Genomic DNA, 18,564 nt, shown 5'->3' with positions numbered 1-18,564 from the left:
TATTAATACTACGTCATCACCGATATTTTTTTTTAAAGCAGCCACTGCAAATGTTCTTTCTTGTTATATGTTTACGAGGAGATTATAAACGGATATGATTTTTCATCGCCTCACCTACCAGATGCTGGATTTACAGTTACACACAAAAATAGCATCTCTATAAGGAGGTATTGGTATACTATTCTCCCACCCTTCACAGGTGTGTCTCCCGTTTTAGCCGGGAAAGATCAGCTTGTCATCCCCTAGGGGGAGATAGCCTCGTGTCCATTAGCACGTGTTCAATTGTGACGTCATTAAAATATGTCACCGGTAATTGTGACGTCATCAAAAGTGAATGATGAGATTCAGTTTACAAACAGACAACTGTCGGTGGAGTTGTGACTGAAATAAGAGGATGGGAGAAAAATAAACATACCCTACCTTGAGGGTGTAACAGAGAAATCCCAATTCCCTCGGGGTGATTTTTTGATTGTCTAACCTTCGGCAAAGCCTCGGGTTAGACAACCAAAAATATCACCCCTCGGGTTGGGGATTTCTCGGTCACACCCTCAAGGTAGGGAAAGATTCTATTATTCTTATCTTGACGACATAACCTACGCATTGCATTAAGTCTTGATTAAAAAATAATAACTGCATCCCTTTGTAAGGATGGAAATACATATTTTATAAGATTATAATGGTATGAAACTCTATCGATTGCAAACATATTCCGCTGCTTGATGCGCTGTAGTGCACCATGCAGGGTTCTTCTTCCACGGTTCTGAAGATTTTGGCCTATGGACTTAACAAGATGCTTTCCTGTAGTGCTTTTATATGGAGTTTATTACATATCATGTTAGTTGTAATGATGAGCATTTATTTGTGATGTTGTGTAGCTGTTTGTGATGTTATGTGGTTTTGGTTGTTGTTATGATGTGTAGTTGTTTGTGTTGTTCAGTTGTTTTGGTTGTTGTTGTTGTTGTTGTTGTGATGTGTAGTTGTTTTGGTTGTTTTGTTGTGGAGTTGTTTTGGTTGTTGTTATGTTGTGTAGTTGTTTTGGTTGTTGTTGTGATGTGGAGTTGTTTTGGTTGTTGTTGTTTTGTTGTGTAGTTGTTTTGGTTGTTGTTGTGTTGTGGAGTTGTTTTGGTTGTTGTTATGTTGTGGAGTTGGTTTGGTTGTTGCTATGTTGTGAAGTTGTTTTGGTTGTTGTTGTGATGTGGAGTTGTTTTGGTTGTTTTTGTGTAGTTGTTTTGGTTCTTGTTGTTATGTTGTGGAGTTGGTTTGGTTGTTGTTATGTTGTGAAGTTGTTTTGGTTGTTGTTGTGATGTGGAGTTGTTTTGGTTGTTTTGTTGTGGAGTTGTTTTGGTTCTTGTTGTGATGTGTAGTTGTTTTGGTTGTTTTTGTTATGTTGTGGAGTTGGTTTGGTTGTTGTTATGTTGTGTAGTTGTTTTGGTTGTTGTTGTGATGTGTAGTTGTTTTAGTTGTTTTTGTTATGTTGTGTAGTTGTTTTGGTTGTTGTTGTTGTTGTGATGTGTAGTTGTTTTGGTTGTTGTGATGTGTAGTTGTTTTGGTTGTTGTGATGTGTAGTTGTTTTGGTTGTTGTTGTGATGTTTAGTTGTTTGTGATGTTTAGTTGTTTGTGATGAGTAGTTTTGGTGTTTTTTTTTTGTCGTGATGTGTAGTTGTTTTGGTTGTTGTTGTGTGGTTGAGGTTGATCTTCGAGTTGGATTGAGTGTTGTTCTTTCGATCGCAGTTGAATGCTGCTGAGCAGCTGCCACGGGCTTCCTCCACAGACTGACTGACCAGAGGCAGGCTGCTAGTAGTAGTAGTGTGTAGGTGGAAGGGCAGGAATGTCATCTCACTGAAACGAAACAGCCAATGGTTCGCCATTTCAAAATCTGGTACTGTTTATATTTCATGTATAAGATGACAATAAACTGTTGAACAAGCCTTGAATGGATTTAGATAAATTTATTGACTGTATTCAAATGTTATACTTAACAATTGATCAATTTTTGATAGATTTAAATAAATTAATTGATTTTATTAAAGGTTTGTTCTAAACAGTTGTACATGTTTTGATTTGATTTAAAATAACGTATCTATTGTATCAAAGGCTTGTACTAAACAGTTGAACTAATTTTGATTTGATTTGATTTAAATTAATTTACTGATTGTATGTAAGGCTTAAAAAACTAAACAGTTGTACAAATTTTGAATTGATTCAAATTAATTTACTGATTGTATTAAATGTTTATACAAAACATTTTAACAAGTTTTTTTATTTTATTACACTTTGTAACTAATTGATTTTCGTGGAGATAATCACGCCCCTTCTATTGTACTGCTGTTTTAGTTCGGCTGTTTTCTTTTCGCATCACCTTCATTAAAGATATTTTCTCCATGTTAGCGCTGTGGTTAAAGATTTTTTGATTTGTTTTTAATTCATAAATATTTGTATTCGAAAAACAGAAAAATACATCTATTTGTTTGGATGAATGTAATACTATGATTGTTACCGCATATTGACCTACCTTGCCGATTGCACAGAAAGGTGGTTTGAAACCATGTTGACATTGGCACCTGTTCGGTTTAACGCACTGTCCTCCGTTTTGACAGGGCTGGTTACAGATTGCTAGAATATAGACAGGCTGAGATGTATCAAGTACATCTTACTAGTAACACTTGTCAATCATTTCAAAATTGTAAATAGAATCACAAATATTTACCGTCAAAGTTGGTTTCCAGTTATCTTGTTATTTGTGATGCAATATTGCCTGCTTCAAGAAAGGAGATTAATTTTGGAACGGTCTTCGAAACAATAAAAGTTCTGGACTGAACTTTCAACGATCCACTAGTTCTATATTTGTGCGAATTTGTAAAAAAAAAATATATACTGATAATCGGAAAACAAACTCAAAGAAATAATTTGTCGTCAATCCCATGTTCTGATGAAACATTCAAAGCAAACAAACTGGACATTTAAAGGGTCCTGCTCAACGTGTACAGCAAATACACTGTAGAGTATATATCACTGCACCAAACATATGATTAATTCCTTAAAACTGGTTTGCTCCTAGAATTTGCCACTCTCCACAAAAAGCTAGTATGCAGACTTACGTTTTTGACATCTGACGCCGGTGTAAGCCGAAGGACACGAACATTGATATGGTGCCGTACATCTTCCACCGTGTAAGCATGGCAAAATACACAGGGCTGAAACACATCAATAGGAACACACTGACGGAACATCCTGCTGCTGGCCTCCCTTTCACGAAACATTAAACTAAGACTGTTTCCCCGGGGGAAAACATTGCTTAAATTGAGAATGACAAAGAGTTCGCGAATATGGAACATGGTTGTAGAAATATTAACGTAAGCGATATAAGGTAAAGTATTAATAAAGAAATACAAAATGATGTTTCTCCAGAGTGTGACCCCTATACGCTTAAATACAAGACGGCACGTCTTTACTGTTCTCTATTGTGACTTGGCGAAGGTCAAGGTTACTAGATGTACAGTGCGTCACATAGGGTTACACATTAACGTCAATTTCAAGAGAACATTTTGGTTTAGCTGGGTGAGATACTGCTCATATTTTGTTGAGTTTGTAAAGACAACTCACCCTTTTCACATCGCCTACCGCCATAACCGGTGGGGCATTTGCATCCATACAAACCGAGGCAATGTCCTCCGTTGAAACATCCACCTTTACAAGGAACTGTAGCAGCATAACGAACAGTAATTATGTGTCAACAACAGGGAAAAGGAACAGTTATACTGTGTCAACAACATGATAAAAAAATAAGAGAAAAATTATTTCAACAACTGGAAAATAGCTGATGTATTACTGTGTCAAAGATTTTTTCATAATTGAAAAGGTATTCACATTACATAATTTGTATTTACATTAAACTCCGGAATCTCGCCTTTGAAATTGTAAGGCTATATACAATTTACTCACGTGAGCAGGCTATTTCGCCGTCCCATTCACCATTTGCCTGACATGATAAGATAGGTGGTACTTTGATCGGAGCTATTCCAGGCCTACACCGGAATTGTACTCTGTCTCCGTAAAAATAGGAGCGACCAGATATTCGGATGATATTCACCATGTCCGTCACTGGAGGCTTTCCACAAGAGATTCCTACAGCAGTAGATGTTCCATTTTGATAGTTTACATTCAACCATTGAAAGGAATGTTCAGTTAGGATGTCAATTAGTGAAAGACTCCCTGTTATGTAAATTGATAACCGTCGTCATGACACTCTCTAGGCTAAACACCAACATTTAAAATTATCAAGATATTCAGACACGGTGTTCTTTCAAAGGGATATGTTTATAAGTTAGGGTACGTTCTTTTGGCCAATACTTGCCATCGTAAAATATACATGAAATGAAATGGAGAATTTTTTCATTTCGTGTTATGTAATAAAAAACAGTTGCTTAATATTTGCATTTTTACATGAGATATTGAATTTATATATGCTTTTCATACACATGGAGCAAAAATCAATCAAAGCTGGCAGTCGTCATACTTCGACAAATTCCACTTGGATTGGACCAAACGTTCTCAGGAGTACACGTGACTTCCATGTTACCGATACCACGATATCCCGTCATGCACTCCACTGTGTACATCTCGCCCTCTCTATAAGCAGAAGGGATGGTATTCGCGTTCGCCAAATCGTGTCGTGCTGGGCAGGCTTCGACATTTGCTACAAACAGAACCAGGAGTTTTGACAAGATACATGTTTAAAATCTAACTATAAAAGATATACGAACTTAATGAAATTGTGATTATATCAATAATTACATTGACAATATCAGACCATTTAACGGAAATTGACAAGCTTTGTGGTTTTCTTGGAAACCCGGAAAAGTTTGTTATGTTCTTGCATTTGAAAGTGCGCAGTAACCATAAGGCGTAACTCAAACATAATCCCGATATTATATATATATATTATATCTTTCTTCAAGACGTTTTGCATAATTTATAGGATATCTTGCATAATTCATTGGATATCTAAATCAATTTATAGGTCATCACAATTTGTATTTTTTTTTGTTATTTGATGAGAAAATTTATCTTACAAGCTTGGTATGTCTTTTGAAATATCGATGGATCTAAAAGATATCTTATAAACAATTTTATTAGAGGTCTTCGCTTAGGAACTTTTAGATTTATATCATAAAATATAGCTTTTACCCAAGTTTAGAAGATATCGGAGAATTTATCTGTTAACCTTAATTTTAAGCGATATATCATTTCACTACCTTTTTTTCATTATCTATTACCTTTTTACTACCGTACTATTTTAAATAAATGCATCTAGACAAAGATATTTGCTGCAGTGATCAAATATCTCACCAGTCTTCGAAAATAACTTTTTGCTTTATTTAATAATGCTAATGCTTTAGTTTTTATCAGGAGACGTAGCGTAAATTCAGTGCCATTTTACTTTTCTATTTATAGACGACAAAAGTCAGGTTACCCTCTATGCATGATGGGTTCACAGCGCTCCATCTTCCATTGGCTTGGCACTGAGAGGACGAAGTCCCCACAAGAACGTATCCCTCCTTGCAGATCAAATCTATGTTGTCAGCGTACACGTACTCATCCTTCGTTCCGGTCCTAACGATAAGGTTGGAATCGTACAACGGGAAATCTCCACATGAAACAACTGAAATTAAGAAATGAACGGTGCGTTGTCGATTTTTACCGCAAAACACATGTAATGGAATATTATTTGAAATATAGAACACAATCTTCGAAACAGTTTTGAAAAGTAAAAGTTCCAATGCATGTTCTATCCATTGTGACACTGATTCGTATTTAAGGACGTTGCGTTATTTTCATGCCGAATAATCATCAATTAAGTATGATAGTAAATTAGTACGTATGAGATATTTAATACCAAGAATATTGCAAAGGTGTCAAAATACATAATTACCTTGACATTCTGGTGAGGTACCACTCCATTCCCCTGAAGATGTACAGCTCATATTCGTTTTTCCAATCAAAATGTAACCTACAGGACACGAAAACGTGACAGTTCCGCCAAGAAGATGGTCATTGCCGATTACGATCACGTTGCTTCGAATTTTCGGTGCTCCACAGCTGTTTTTTTCACATCGTGGATTCAACCCAATCCAATTGCCAGTTTCATCGCAACGTAATACAGCATTCTCAGACATAAAAAATCCAGCAGCACAAGAATAGGTTGCCTCGGAGGGATACGTCGTTGATGATACAGACACTTCGGAATTCGGGACCGTGGGAGGGGGACCGCAATCCACTGCAAGACAGGATAGAGAACGGTCAAGACTCCACGTTCCATTAGCAGAGCATTTAACCATCGGATCTCCTCTCAGTGTAAACCCGGGGTTACAGCGGAAAGTGACAACACTGTCGAATGTGGTGGCAAAAACGATGGTGGTGGAGTGTGGCAACACTGGAGGTGCGCCACAATCCACTGCTGAACAGACGGGCATGCTGCCCTCCCAAATACTGTTTGCGGCACAACGAAGCATACTGTTCCCCTGTAATTCGTATCCAGTTTCACACGTGTAGTACACCTTATTCTTGAAACTGAAGTCGTCGCCTGCGCGAATTGTTTGTGGTATTTCAGGTGGAGTACCGCAAGAGATCGGCTCACACTGAGGTGGGAAACTTGACCATGTGGCGTCCTCCAAACATACAAGGACATCATCTCCTTCCAGGGTGTACCCATCTTCACAGAAATATGTGAGAAGGTTTCCATATGTGTACAAGTCTCCCAGACGTCCAGAGTTGGCGACAAATGTTGGTTCACCACAGCTGACTGGATTACAGACAGGAAATTCGGCACTCCATTTTCCGTTTTCTATACACATTAACACTTTTACACCCTCCAATTCAAATCCTTCGTCGCATGAGAAGATAGCGCGACTCTGGTAGACCTCACCGTTGGTCATGACTTCACCGTTGAATATCCTTTCTGGCTGAGGACAGGTTATTCTATCACACTGGGGTAGTGTGCCATTCCACGATCCATCGGAAGTACAGACAAGATCGGTGTTACCAACCATGACATAACCTTCATCACAATTGTATGACACTATGTCATCAACGACATATTGGACTTTCACAGAAGAAGGTGATCCTTTCCAAATAGCAGGAACAGTGCAGGTTATAAGTCGACATGTTGGTACAGAACCACTCCATAATCCGTTCTGTTGACAAGTACGTCTTTCGGATCCTACGAGTTCATATCCAATACCACACGCATAAACTATTTCGTGGTTGAAATCGAACAGAGAACCTTCAATCTGCCCATTCTCAAACTCTCCTGGATTTCCACATGAAATGATTGAACATGTAGGGGCAATGGCAGACCACCAAGATCCATCCCCTTGACACGATAATTGAGTGTCGCCATTGATGGAATACCCGTCAATACACTCGACAGTAAGTGTGTCACCATAAAGGAAACTATCGCCGCTAACCCGTGCATTGCTGATGATCGGAAGATCTTCACATTCTGCTCTGGAACATTCGATACGTACTGCTGACCATCTGCCGCTCAATTCGCAGGTGGCAGTAACGACCGATCCGCCTATGCTTTTAAAACCTTCGTTGCACCGTACCTCAACCATGCTTTTATAAGTTGTTGTTCCATTCAAGAGATTTGTCATGGCATTAGGTTTAGCTGGAATGTCATCACACATTATAATTGTACATCGGGGAATGGGGCGTGACCACTTTCTTGTTGCCTCGCATCTTCTAGTATGATGTCCTCTCGTTAGTTCATAACCTTCATTACATTCAAGCTGGACGGTATCCCCATAAAAATAGTTTGGCTGTCTCGGACTCGTGATTCTGGCATTAGGAGGCGTTCGTGGTAATATACATCGTACCTTATTGCAGTTTGGCTCAGGACCCGACCACATTTTGCTGTACATACACAAACGGAACGAGACCGAGTCGAGAATAAAGCCCGAATTACAACGATATCGTATCTGACTTCCAAGATGGTAATTATTGCCAAGGATTTCTCCGTTTTCGATCGATTGCGGTGGGGAACAGGCAATGGCGGTACAGGTGGGAGCGACACCCGACCAATTTCCGTTTAACTCGCATATTCTAGTCAAAGTCCCATTGGCTTCAAAACCTGTTTCACATGTGTATGTGACAACACTGCCGTACGCAAGAGAATTGAAATTGACCTCTCCGTTCAGTAATTTTTCAGGAGATTCGCACTCTATCTGGTTACATGTAGGTTCTGTTCCATTCCATGTCCCATCTGATTGGCAAGTGATAGCTGAATTACCAATCATAACAAAGCCCTCGTTACATCTAAACGATAACACCGTTTCATAAACATTGTTAAATTCATTTTCAATATCACCATTTTGTAAGGAAAAAGATCCTGCACATCGAATGATATTACAAAATTGCACATTCCCACTCCATCGTCCGTCTGACAAACACCTACTAGTGTTGCTCCCAACTAAAACAAATCCTTCGTCACATGTGTACGATGCGATCGAACCTACTGTTTTTCCATCATATGTAATGGTCCCATTTTGAAATTCCTCCTCCCCGTCTATACTAGGACATTCTTTGGGAACACATCTTGGTGGTCTGTCTGGGTATATACCATCGATTCGACATTCCAGTTGTCTGCGTCCCTCAAGATCATATCCGGTATTGCACTCGTACGTGACCACACCGTCATCAAAAACCGTAAACGTGGCGAAGTCTACCGCTGGTGGTGGATCGCAGATTACACAGACTGGAGAAGGGCCGCTCCATAAACCATTTTCGCGACACGTTCGTTCGGAAGACCCAAACAGAACATAGCCTGATCTACATGTAAACGATATGAGAGAGCCATACTCAGTTCTAAAAGAGGATGGAAATCCATTTGCGAGAAAGGCTCTGTTACAATTAACTATTTCACATATAGGTATGGGCGTATCCCATGCTCCACTAGATAGACACGTTCTGTTAGCGGCACCCACCAAGTTATATCCGACATCACATTCGTAGTGTATCGTACCATTGTACGTGAAGTCTGTTCCGTGCATGCGACCGTTGGATGTAACCGTAGAAGGTGATTCACACCGGACTACACTACAAGAAGGTACTAGTCCTGTCCATTCTCTAGAGGCAGAACACGTGAGTGTAGTTGAACCCTGTATAACATATCCTGTTTCGCAAAAGTATGAAGCAACTGACTGAAACGATAAGCCGTTGGTTGATCTTCCTCCGTTTTCAATGGTTGGCGGATCACTACATCTAACGGGGTTACAGACAGGATCTGTGTCGAACCAGGATAAGGTTGTCATACACCTTCTAACATCATTTCCTTCCAGTACATAACCAGTATCACATTCATATGTTGACACAGAACCGAGTTTAAGTTCTTTGAAATCAACATTTCCATTTGGGATCGGAAGTGGAGTAGCGCAGCTGCCTGGTTGACAGGACGGTGACTTACCAGACCAATACCCTTCGGGTTGACATATCCTGATGGATTCTCCCTCTAAATCGTAGCCAGGATCACAGGAATATTCCACTTTACTTGTGAATGTTCGACCAAGCATGGTGACTAATCCATTGCGTATGTTCCGTAACGCCGGACATTCTACAGGAGAACAAGTAGGTGGAGAGGGTGTCCATGAACCGTCAGCTTGACAAGCCAGAGTAGTATTTCCTTGAATATTATACCCTTCATTACAGTCATATATCACTTCATCACCAAAGTAATACGCACTGTTTGTAAAGAAGCCATTCGAAATGAAAGGTGGCTTAGCACATTCACGTCTTCTGCAACTTGGTATTTGACTTGTCCAGTGTCCGTCCTGTCCACACGCCCTTTCTTCCACTCCACTCATCAGGAAGCCATCATTACAAGAGTATCTTACTGTACTACCATACGTAAATTCGTTGCCGACGAATCGACCATTCTCGATTGAATCTGGCGTGCCACAAGATGCAGGACTACATGTAGGAATACCTTCGCTCCAGGACCCATTTTGAAGACATGATCGCTGAGCATTACCCTGTAGTTCAAATCCTCCATTGCACTGGTATGTTACAATGGACCGATATGTGTAACTGTCCGCCTTGATTATACTATTGGGTACGCTGTCCGGGACACCACAGTCCACAGGTATACACTCAGGTGGTGGAGGTTCCCAGAGCCTGGTTTCAACACATTCCGCTATGTTATCTAACTCGATTATGGTATAGCCTGCATCACAAATGTACTCTGCTGTACTAAGAAATGTTCTTGATGTCCAAATTGCCCTTCCATTAATGACATTTGGTGGTTCTTGACAGGTTAAGATGTTACATACAGGGAGGTTTTGTTCCCATTCCCCTGACGGAAGACAACGGAGCGTACCAGAGGGATTTTTATCAGACAATGCATAGGCAAAGTCGCAGTCATATGTAACGATGGAACCTACTGAGGATTCACTCAGCTCCTCTCTAGGTGATGCCTTATCAACAATGGGCGGTGTCTTACATGTTTGAAGATCACAAGAAGGAATGCTTCTTAGGAATGTTCCATCGGACTGGCACAGAACTGTTGAATGGTTAGTATACATCCTGTGACCTTTAGCGCAGCCAAAAGCAACTACATCTCCAGGGGAATAAACTCTGCTCGAATTGAGAACTCTTGTGTTCTCTGACAATTCTGGAAGTCTGCACTTCACAGCTGTAAAAAGGAGGTTTAATTTGATGACATTTATTTGTATACAATACTGTAATGAATAACGTTTTACAGATTACCTGTTGGATGTATTTGATGTGATAAAAATATTATAAGACGAATTACCCTCTGGCTTCCAAGCAACAATCAATGCTAAAGTAAGGATATATCATTTCCAATAGTCTCTGCACCTTCCCTGTAACCGTCAACGTTACAGTAATCACTTACCCTGACAAATAGCCTCCGTGCCTTTCATGTAACCGTCAGCGTTGCAGTAACCACTCACCCTGACAGGTAGGCTCCGTGACTTCCCAGTAAACATAAGAGTTACATTAACGACTTACCTAACCGTCAGCGTTATATTGACGACCTACCCTGACAGGTAGGCTCTGAGCCTTCCCAGTAACCGTCAGCGTTACAGTAACCACTTACCATGACAGGTAGATTCCGTGCCTTCTCAGTAACCGTCAGTGTTACAGTAACCACTTACCCTGACAGGTAGGCTCTGAGCCTTCCCAGTAACCGTCAGCATTACAGTAACCACTTACCCTGACAGGTAAGCTCTGAGCCTTCCTAGTAACCGTCAGAGTTACAGTAACCACTTACCATAACAGGTAGGTTATGTGCCTTCCCAGTAACCGTCAGCGTGACAGTAACCACTTACCATAACAGGTAGGTTCCGTGTCTTCCCAGTAACCGTCAGCGTTACAGTAACCACATCCCATGACAGGTAGATTCCGTGCCTTCTAAGTAACCGTCAGTGTTATAGTAACCACTTACCCTGACAGGTAGGCTCTGATCCTTCCCAGTAACCGTCAGCGTTACAGTAACCACATCCCATGACAGGTAGATTCCGTGCCTTCTAAGTAACCGTCAGTGTTACAGTAACCACTTACCCTGGCAGGTAGGCTCTGAGCCTTCCCAGTAACCGTCAGCATTACAGTAACCACTTACCCTGACAGGTAAGCTCTGAGCCTTCCCAGTAACCTTAAGCGTTACAGTTACCACTTACCATAACAGGTAGGTTCCGTTCCTTCCCAGTAACCGTCAGCGTTACATTAACGACGTTCCCTGACAGGTAGGTTCCGTGACTTCCCATAAACGTAAGCGTTGCAGTACCCATCTACCCTGGCAAATAGCCTTCGTGTCTTTTCTGTAACCGTCAGCGTTGCAGTAGCCGTTTAACCTGACAGGTAGGTTCCGTGCCTTCCCAGTAACCGTCAGCATTACAGTAACCACTTACCCTGACAGGTAAGCTCTGAGCCTTCCTAGTAACCGTCAGAGTTACAGTAACCACTTACCATAACAGGTAGGTTCCGTGACTTCCCAGGAACCGTCACTGTTACAGTAACCACTTACCATAACAGGTAGGTTCCGTGTCTTCCCAGTAACCGTCAGCGTTACAGTAACCACTTACGATAACAGGTAGGTTCCGTGACTTCCCAGTAACCGTCAGCGTTACAGTAACCACTTACCCTGACAGGTAAGCTCTGAGCCTTACTAGTAACCGTCAGCGATACAGTAACCACTTACCCTGACAGGTAAGCTCTGAGCCTTACTAGTAACCGTCAGCGATACAGTAACCACTTACCCTGACAGGTAAGCTCTGAGCCTTACTAGTAACCGTCAGCGATACAGTAACCACTTACCCTGACAGGTAAGCTCTGAGCCTTACTAGTAACCGTCAGCGATACAGTAACCACTTACCCTGACAGGTAAGCTCTGAGCCTTACTAGTAACCGTCAGCGATACAGTAACCACTTACCCTGACAGGTAAGCTCTGAGCCTTCCTAGTAACCGTCAGAGTTACAGTAACCACTTACCATAACAGGTAGGTTCCGTGACTTCCCAGTAACCGTCAGCGTTACAGGAACCACTTACCATAACAGGTAGGTTCCGTGCCTTCCCCGTAACCGTAAGCGTTACAGTAACCACTTACCCTGACAGGTAAGCTCTGAGCCTTCCTAGTAACCGTCAGCGTTACAGTAACCACTTACCCTGGCCGGTAGGCTCCATGTCTCCCCAGTAATAGTTAGCGTTACATTAACGAATAATCCTGACAAGTAGGCTACGCGACTTCCCAGTAACTGTGTTACAGTAACAACTTGTCCTGACAGGTAGGCTCCGTACCTTCCATGTATCCGTCAGCGTTACATTGACGTATTGCCATGACAAGTAGGCTCTGCGTCTTCCCAGTAACCCTCAGCGTTACAGTAACCACTTACCATGACAAGTAGGTTCCGTGCCTTCCCTGTATCCGTCAGCGTAACATTAACGATTAGCCATGACAAGTAGGCTCCGTGTCTTCCCAGTAACTGTCAGTGTTACAGTAACGACTTGCCCTGACAGGTAGACTCTGAGCCTTCCCAGTAACTGTCAGCGTTACAGTAACGACTTACCCTGACAGGTAGGCTCTGAGCCTTCCCAGTAACCGTCAGCATTACAGTAACGACTTACCCTGACAGGTAGGCTCTGAGCCTTCCCAGTAACCGTCACTGTTACAGTAACGAGTTGCATTGCCAATAAGTATATGATTCTTGTAACAAGTGTAGCGAACTCTGTTGTCATAACTGAAAACGCCATCTACAAAGCCATTGTGAATGTTTCCAGGGTAACCACATTCTACACCTGGATAAAAGAAAGAAAATAAAGAATATATATGTTAAATGTCCATGTGAAGTAGGTAAGTATAGAAACAATAGGCCCAAGGGCCTTAGCGGTCACCTGAGTTATATATCAGGTACTGGTAGCTTAATTCTATTGTTTAGATGTGATGTGGAAATCAGCATGTAGACTAAGTGAAATACAATACTTGTCATGTCATCAAAGTACAAGAATTTGAAAATATTGGTAAATGCTCCCTTTGGGGCCCCGCCCTAGCCCCTGGGGATCGGGCAGGAATTCTAATTTTACAATGTAAAACCCTCATTCACCAGATGATTCTGACTAAGTTTGAGTAATTTTCTGCTGAAAATGGATAATATATACCCAAAAGTGTTATTTCCCTATATAAACTATAGTAAACTTTACCCCCTCCCCTAGGGAGAACGGATAGCTCAGGGATCCTGAAATTTACAATTTAAATAGAGCCCCTGATGATCTTTCTTTTTATGAACTGAAATTGAATGTAGTACCTCTGAGTCTGGAGAAGAAGATTTTTGAAATATTGGTTAATTTTCCCTTTGGGGCCCCGCCCTGGCCCCAGTGGTTGGGGTAGGAATCTCAATTTTACAATTTAAAACCATCTTCCTCCAAGGATAATTCTCACCAAGTAAAAATAATTTCCTACAGAAAGTTGTCAAAATATACCCAAAAGTGTTATTTCACTATATAAACTATAGTAAACTTTACCCCCTCCCCAAGGGAGAACAGATATTTCAGGGGTCCTGAAATTAACAATTTAAATAAAGTCCCTGATGATCTATCTTTTTATAAACTGAAATTGAATGTAGTACCTCTGAGTCTGGAGAAGATTTTTGAAATATTGGTTAATTTTCCCTTTGGAGGCCCCGCCCTGGCCCCAGGGGTTGGGGTAGGAATCCCAATTTTACAATTATCTACCATGGATGATTCTGATCAAGTTTGAAAAGAATCCATCCACTGGTTCTTGAGAAGAAGTTGAAAATGTAAAAAGTGTACGGACGACGGACGACGGACGACGACGGACGGAAAGCGATTAGAACAGGTCACTTGAGCAAAGCTCAGGTGACCTAAAAATAAGATCTAACGACCGACTAAAAAACAAGCTGCTTTTATCCTTCACAGGACTCTACAGGTTTGAAGCTGCTTTCACTCTTCACAGGGCTTTTTTAGTCGGTCGTTAGATCTTTTTCACATACACAAAAGTGTATATGTGTAGATAATAAAATAAATGTAGCGAATGAACACTTATACGGTAAATGTTATACGCTGTTACATTAATCGGCGGTACACCATTAACTGAAGTAGCCATCATCAGTCTATATTGAATATATAAATGAATTGAATAGTATCATGTCGGATACACCACCATAGCACTCACTAACCAACGACACACTAACCAACGAAATGCTAATTATATAAAGAATAATAATTAGTTAGAACAATACCTATATTGTACACCATCCTTACATGATAAGTACGTCTTCACTAACTAACTTTACTTACGTTGACAGGTTGGCGTTCTGCCCCCCTCCCAGTCGCCAGTTACCAGGCACTGCCGTCTGTCCCTCCCTGCCACATTGAAGCCACGAAGACAGGCGTACGACACAATGGAACCGGACGAAGTCCCACCGTACTCGATGGTGCCGTAGGTAGGCGTGACCGGAACCGGGCAATCTTAACAACAAAATGTTACTTCTTTCTAAAAAAGTCACACACATGTCCTAATCGTAGGGTGAGAATACCCAAAATGGAACACTTTATAATACATGATGCAGCATTTTTTATTTCGCAATGTAAATGAATTGTTTGTTAATCTTAATCAAAATGTATAAAGTATGAAGCATGTTGAAGAAATTTCACCTCCCTACGTCTTAAACAATTGCTCATAAACCCAATGGAAATAATCATAAAAGGAATAAAAATCCCAGGAAACGGTACGGTGCTACAACATAAATAGCCTATCACATTTCTAAACACAGACAAATATTTTTTCAGACGGATACTTTTATAAATGAATAACTATAATTGGTCAGAAATTGTAAAAACTTTTTTGAAATGAGGAAAATATTTTAAATGTTGTCATATATTTTTATAAAGTGACTAGTTTAATGAGGTGTTCAATTTTGATTACTCGGCCAGCTTTAACTTCCAAGCAATTCTGACTAAAAACTGAGCTCTGTAAAGAGATATACGCGCTAGCGATATCCAAGAAATAATAGAATAAAGGCTTAATGTATCTATTGTTTCAGTACGATAAAAGGTTTGACGTTTCAGAAACTTATAAGGAAATATTTAAAAAGTGTTCCATTTTGGGTGCCCTCACCCTAAAGGGTCTGTGTGTCAAAATAGATTTGTTGCTATCTAACCCTGGTTATGCCATACATCAAGTCCATTTCACATGGTGTCAATTTCTCTATTTTGAAACAAAATTTAAAAAATATATAATTTCAATATGTTTCGTTGCCATATCAAAATATGTATCAATATTTAAAGGTAACAAAGCGAAAATGTATTTATGGGATTAGTTCTTACCTATTTAAAACCATTATAATTGATAAGTACATCATATGTATTTTTTAAAATATAGTGTATTTGTACACGTTTACTGATACAGGTTAATGTTACAGATCCTTTTATTTATAGTTGGTTCCTTATTCAAAATACAGCCTCCATCAATAATTAATCCTTCATCAGAAAATTGTCGCGAAAATAATTAATTGTACAGCTTTTATCAAGACTTTGTTAATCAGATTGTATCTTCTTATTTAAAAAAGAGAATCGGTGCCTTTAATATCAACTTTATTTTATTACTTTTTGCATTTACAGTATAATGAAAGCAAAACATAATGGTTGAAATAGGATTTGAAAACAACTTTAAAACTTATATATAAATTAATCTCCAACTGCCCTTGATATGTGTCCTTTTCCATAATGAAACCTCTGTAGAATTGGTGTTCTTAGTACATGCACTATCTCACTTGTTATGATGTTAGGATTTAGGATGGTCGGGTGGTGCTGTGGATAGCGCACTTGCCTTTCACCAAGGCGGCCGGGATTCGATTCCCCGATCGGACGTGAAAAGGTATGGGGTCACCTGCTCGATCACATTTTTTTTTCGGATACCCCGGTTTCCTCCCAAACTAAGACCCCCGCATGCTAACATTCCGGCCAACAAGAGTGATTTATATAAGTTGGAATGACTTGTTTAATAATTGTTGTAAAATAACTAAAGTTTATATATACTGGTTAGAATTGGAGCTCTTGCTACGTGGTTGCCTCAGAAGAAAACCTTTGTAAAATTAACAAGTATTCTTTATACAGGTCCTCTCTCAGAATATAATCTCAGTAGAGTCGGCGGTCTAGAGATATGTCCAGTCTCAGAATATAACCTTTGTATAATTGGTGAACTTTAAAGTTGTCCTGGTTTAGAATCAAATCCCCACAGAACTGCCGGTGGTCGACTGAGTTGTAACTTATTTTAGATGGATGCGCAGAAGCAGGCATCAGTATTTATCCTTCTGAAGGACATGGTTTCAGCTCAGGTTTTCTTTGGGGCTTCATACTTGTATTGGTGTCTCTACAACTCCTGTTGTCTTTTCTTTCGTTTTGATGTCTCCTCGGTTCTTGTTGATGTCTTTTTGTATCGATATTGAGTTAAGATTGTGACCTTGTGTATTGACGTGAACTTTGAATTTAGTTTTTGCACTTTTGTACTTGAGTTCATTTCGAATTAAGATATTGTTCTTTTGTACTTAAGTACATTTTGAAATTAATATTTTTGTACATTTGCAATGATGTACATTTTTAATTTATATCTTTTTTATTCATATTTTGTATTTTTGTATTGACTTCAGTCATTAATTCAGATTGCGTACTTTAGTGCTGGCTCTGATTGTATTCAGATTGTGTTTTTGTGTATTAACCTATTTTTGAGTTCAGATTTTTAACTTAAGTACCGATTTATATTATGCATTCAGAGTTTCTACTTGTAATGCAAATTTTGTTAATCTAATTTCTTATTGTGTACTTGTGTAATGAACATAATGTTTTGAATTAACATTGTGTATTTGCATACTGACGATAGAAAATAACATTTTGACCTCGTGTGCTGACATTTGTTTTTTAGTTGAGATGGTGTATCTGTGTAATGACACATTTTTAAGGTTTTAGATGGTTACTTCAGTACTTCAGACGTAAAATGTATTTCAGATTGTGCACTTATGCATTGGTGATACATTTTTCTACTTTACCTTCACGTAAGTTTATAATCTGAGTAACCAAAGCAGTACTCATAAATCCCTTAATTTTCTCGTATAACAAATTGCTACATATTTCATCACTCCCACAACTGTTACATGTATTATAACTCCCATACCTGCTACAGGTTCCATCCTGTTACAAGTATTATAACCCCCATACCTGCTACAGGTTCCATCCTGTTACATGTATCATAACTCCCATACCTGCTACAGGTTCCATTCTATTACATGTATTATAACTCCCATACCTGCTAAAGGTTCCATCCTGTTACATGTATTATAATTCCCATACGTGCTACAGGTTCCATCCCGTTACATGTATTATAATTCCCATACCTGCTGCAGGTTCCATCCTGTTACTTGTATTATAATTCCCATACCTGTTACAGGTTCCATCCTATTACATGTATAATAATTCCCACACCTGCTACAGGTTCCATCCTGTCACATGTTTTATAAATCTCATACCTGCTACAGGTTCCATCCTGTTACTTGTATTATAATTCCCATACCTGATACAGGTTCCATCCTGTTACATGTATTATAATTCCCATACGTGCTACAGGTTCCATCCCGTTACATGTATTATAATTCCCATACCTGCTGCAGGTTCCATCCTGTTACTTGTATTATAATTCCCATACCTGATACAGGTTCCATCCTGTTACATGTATTATAATTCCCACACCTGCTACAGGTTCCATCCTGTCACATGTTTTATAAATCTCATACCTGCTACAGGTTCCATCCTGTTACAAGTATTATAATTCCCACACCTGCTACAGGTTTCATCCTGTTACATGTATCATAATTCCCATACCTGCTACAGGTTCCATCCTGTTACATGTAGTACTTCAGACGTAAAATGTTATTTCAGATTGTGCACTTATGCATTGGTGATACATTTTTCTACTTTTCCTTCACGTAAGTTTATAATCTGAGTAACCAAAGCAGTTCTCATAAATCCCTTAATTTTCTCGT

General features: G+C 39.7%; 1 protein-coding gene across 1 annotated transcript in view; it reads right to left on the bottom strand.

Moving 5' to 3' along the window:
* Nucleotides 1–1,572: 1,572 nt before the first annotated feature.
* The window catches only part of LOC110449023 (sushi, von Willebrand factor type A, EGF and pentraxin domain-containing protein 1-like), a 48,311-nt gene continuing 31,319 nt past the window's right edge, over nucleotides 1,573–18,564 (bottom strand). Inside the window, exons 26-35 of the mRNA XM_021495598.1 lie at nucleotides 14,828–14,998; nucleotides 13,139–13,309; nucleotides 5,933–10,687; nucleotides 5,474–5,662; nucleotides 4,517–4,696; nucleotides 3,943–4,125; nucleotides 3,604–3,699; nucleotides 3,099–3,194; nucleotides 2,513–2,613; nucleotides 1,573–1,839 (exon numbers count right to left, since the gene is read on the bottom strand). Of these exons, the coding sequence (XP_021351273.1) occupies nucleotides 1,837–1,839; nucleotides 2,513–2,613; nucleotides 3,099–3,194; nucleotides 3,604–3,699; nucleotides 3,943–4,125; nucleotides 4,517–4,696; nucleotides 5,474–5,662; nucleotides 5,933–10,687; nucleotides 13,139–13,309; nucleotides 14,828–14,998 (5,945 nt within the window). The 3' untranslated portion in view covers nucleotides 1,573–1,836. The remainder of the gene's footprint in view (nucleotides 1,840–2,512; nucleotides 2,614–3,098; nucleotides 3,195–3,603; nucleotides 3,700–3,942; nucleotides 4,126–4,516; nucleotides 4,697–5,473; nucleotides 5,663–5,932; nucleotides 10,688–13,138; nucleotides 13,310–14,827; nucleotides 14,999–18,564) is intronic.

The sequence above is a fragment of the Mizuhopecten yessoensis genome, unplaced genomic scaffold (assembly GCF_002113885.1).
Source record: "Mizuhopecten yessoensis strain PY_sf001 unplaced genomic scaffold, ASM211388v2 scaffold431, whole genome shotgun sequence".
NCBI lineage: Eukaryota > Metazoa > Mollusca > Bivalvia > Pectinida > Pectinidae > Mizuhopecten > Mizuhopecten yessoensis.
The sequence above is the reverse complement of the archived record's forward strand: the minus strand, read 5'-3'. Positions and strand labels throughout refer to the sequence as shown.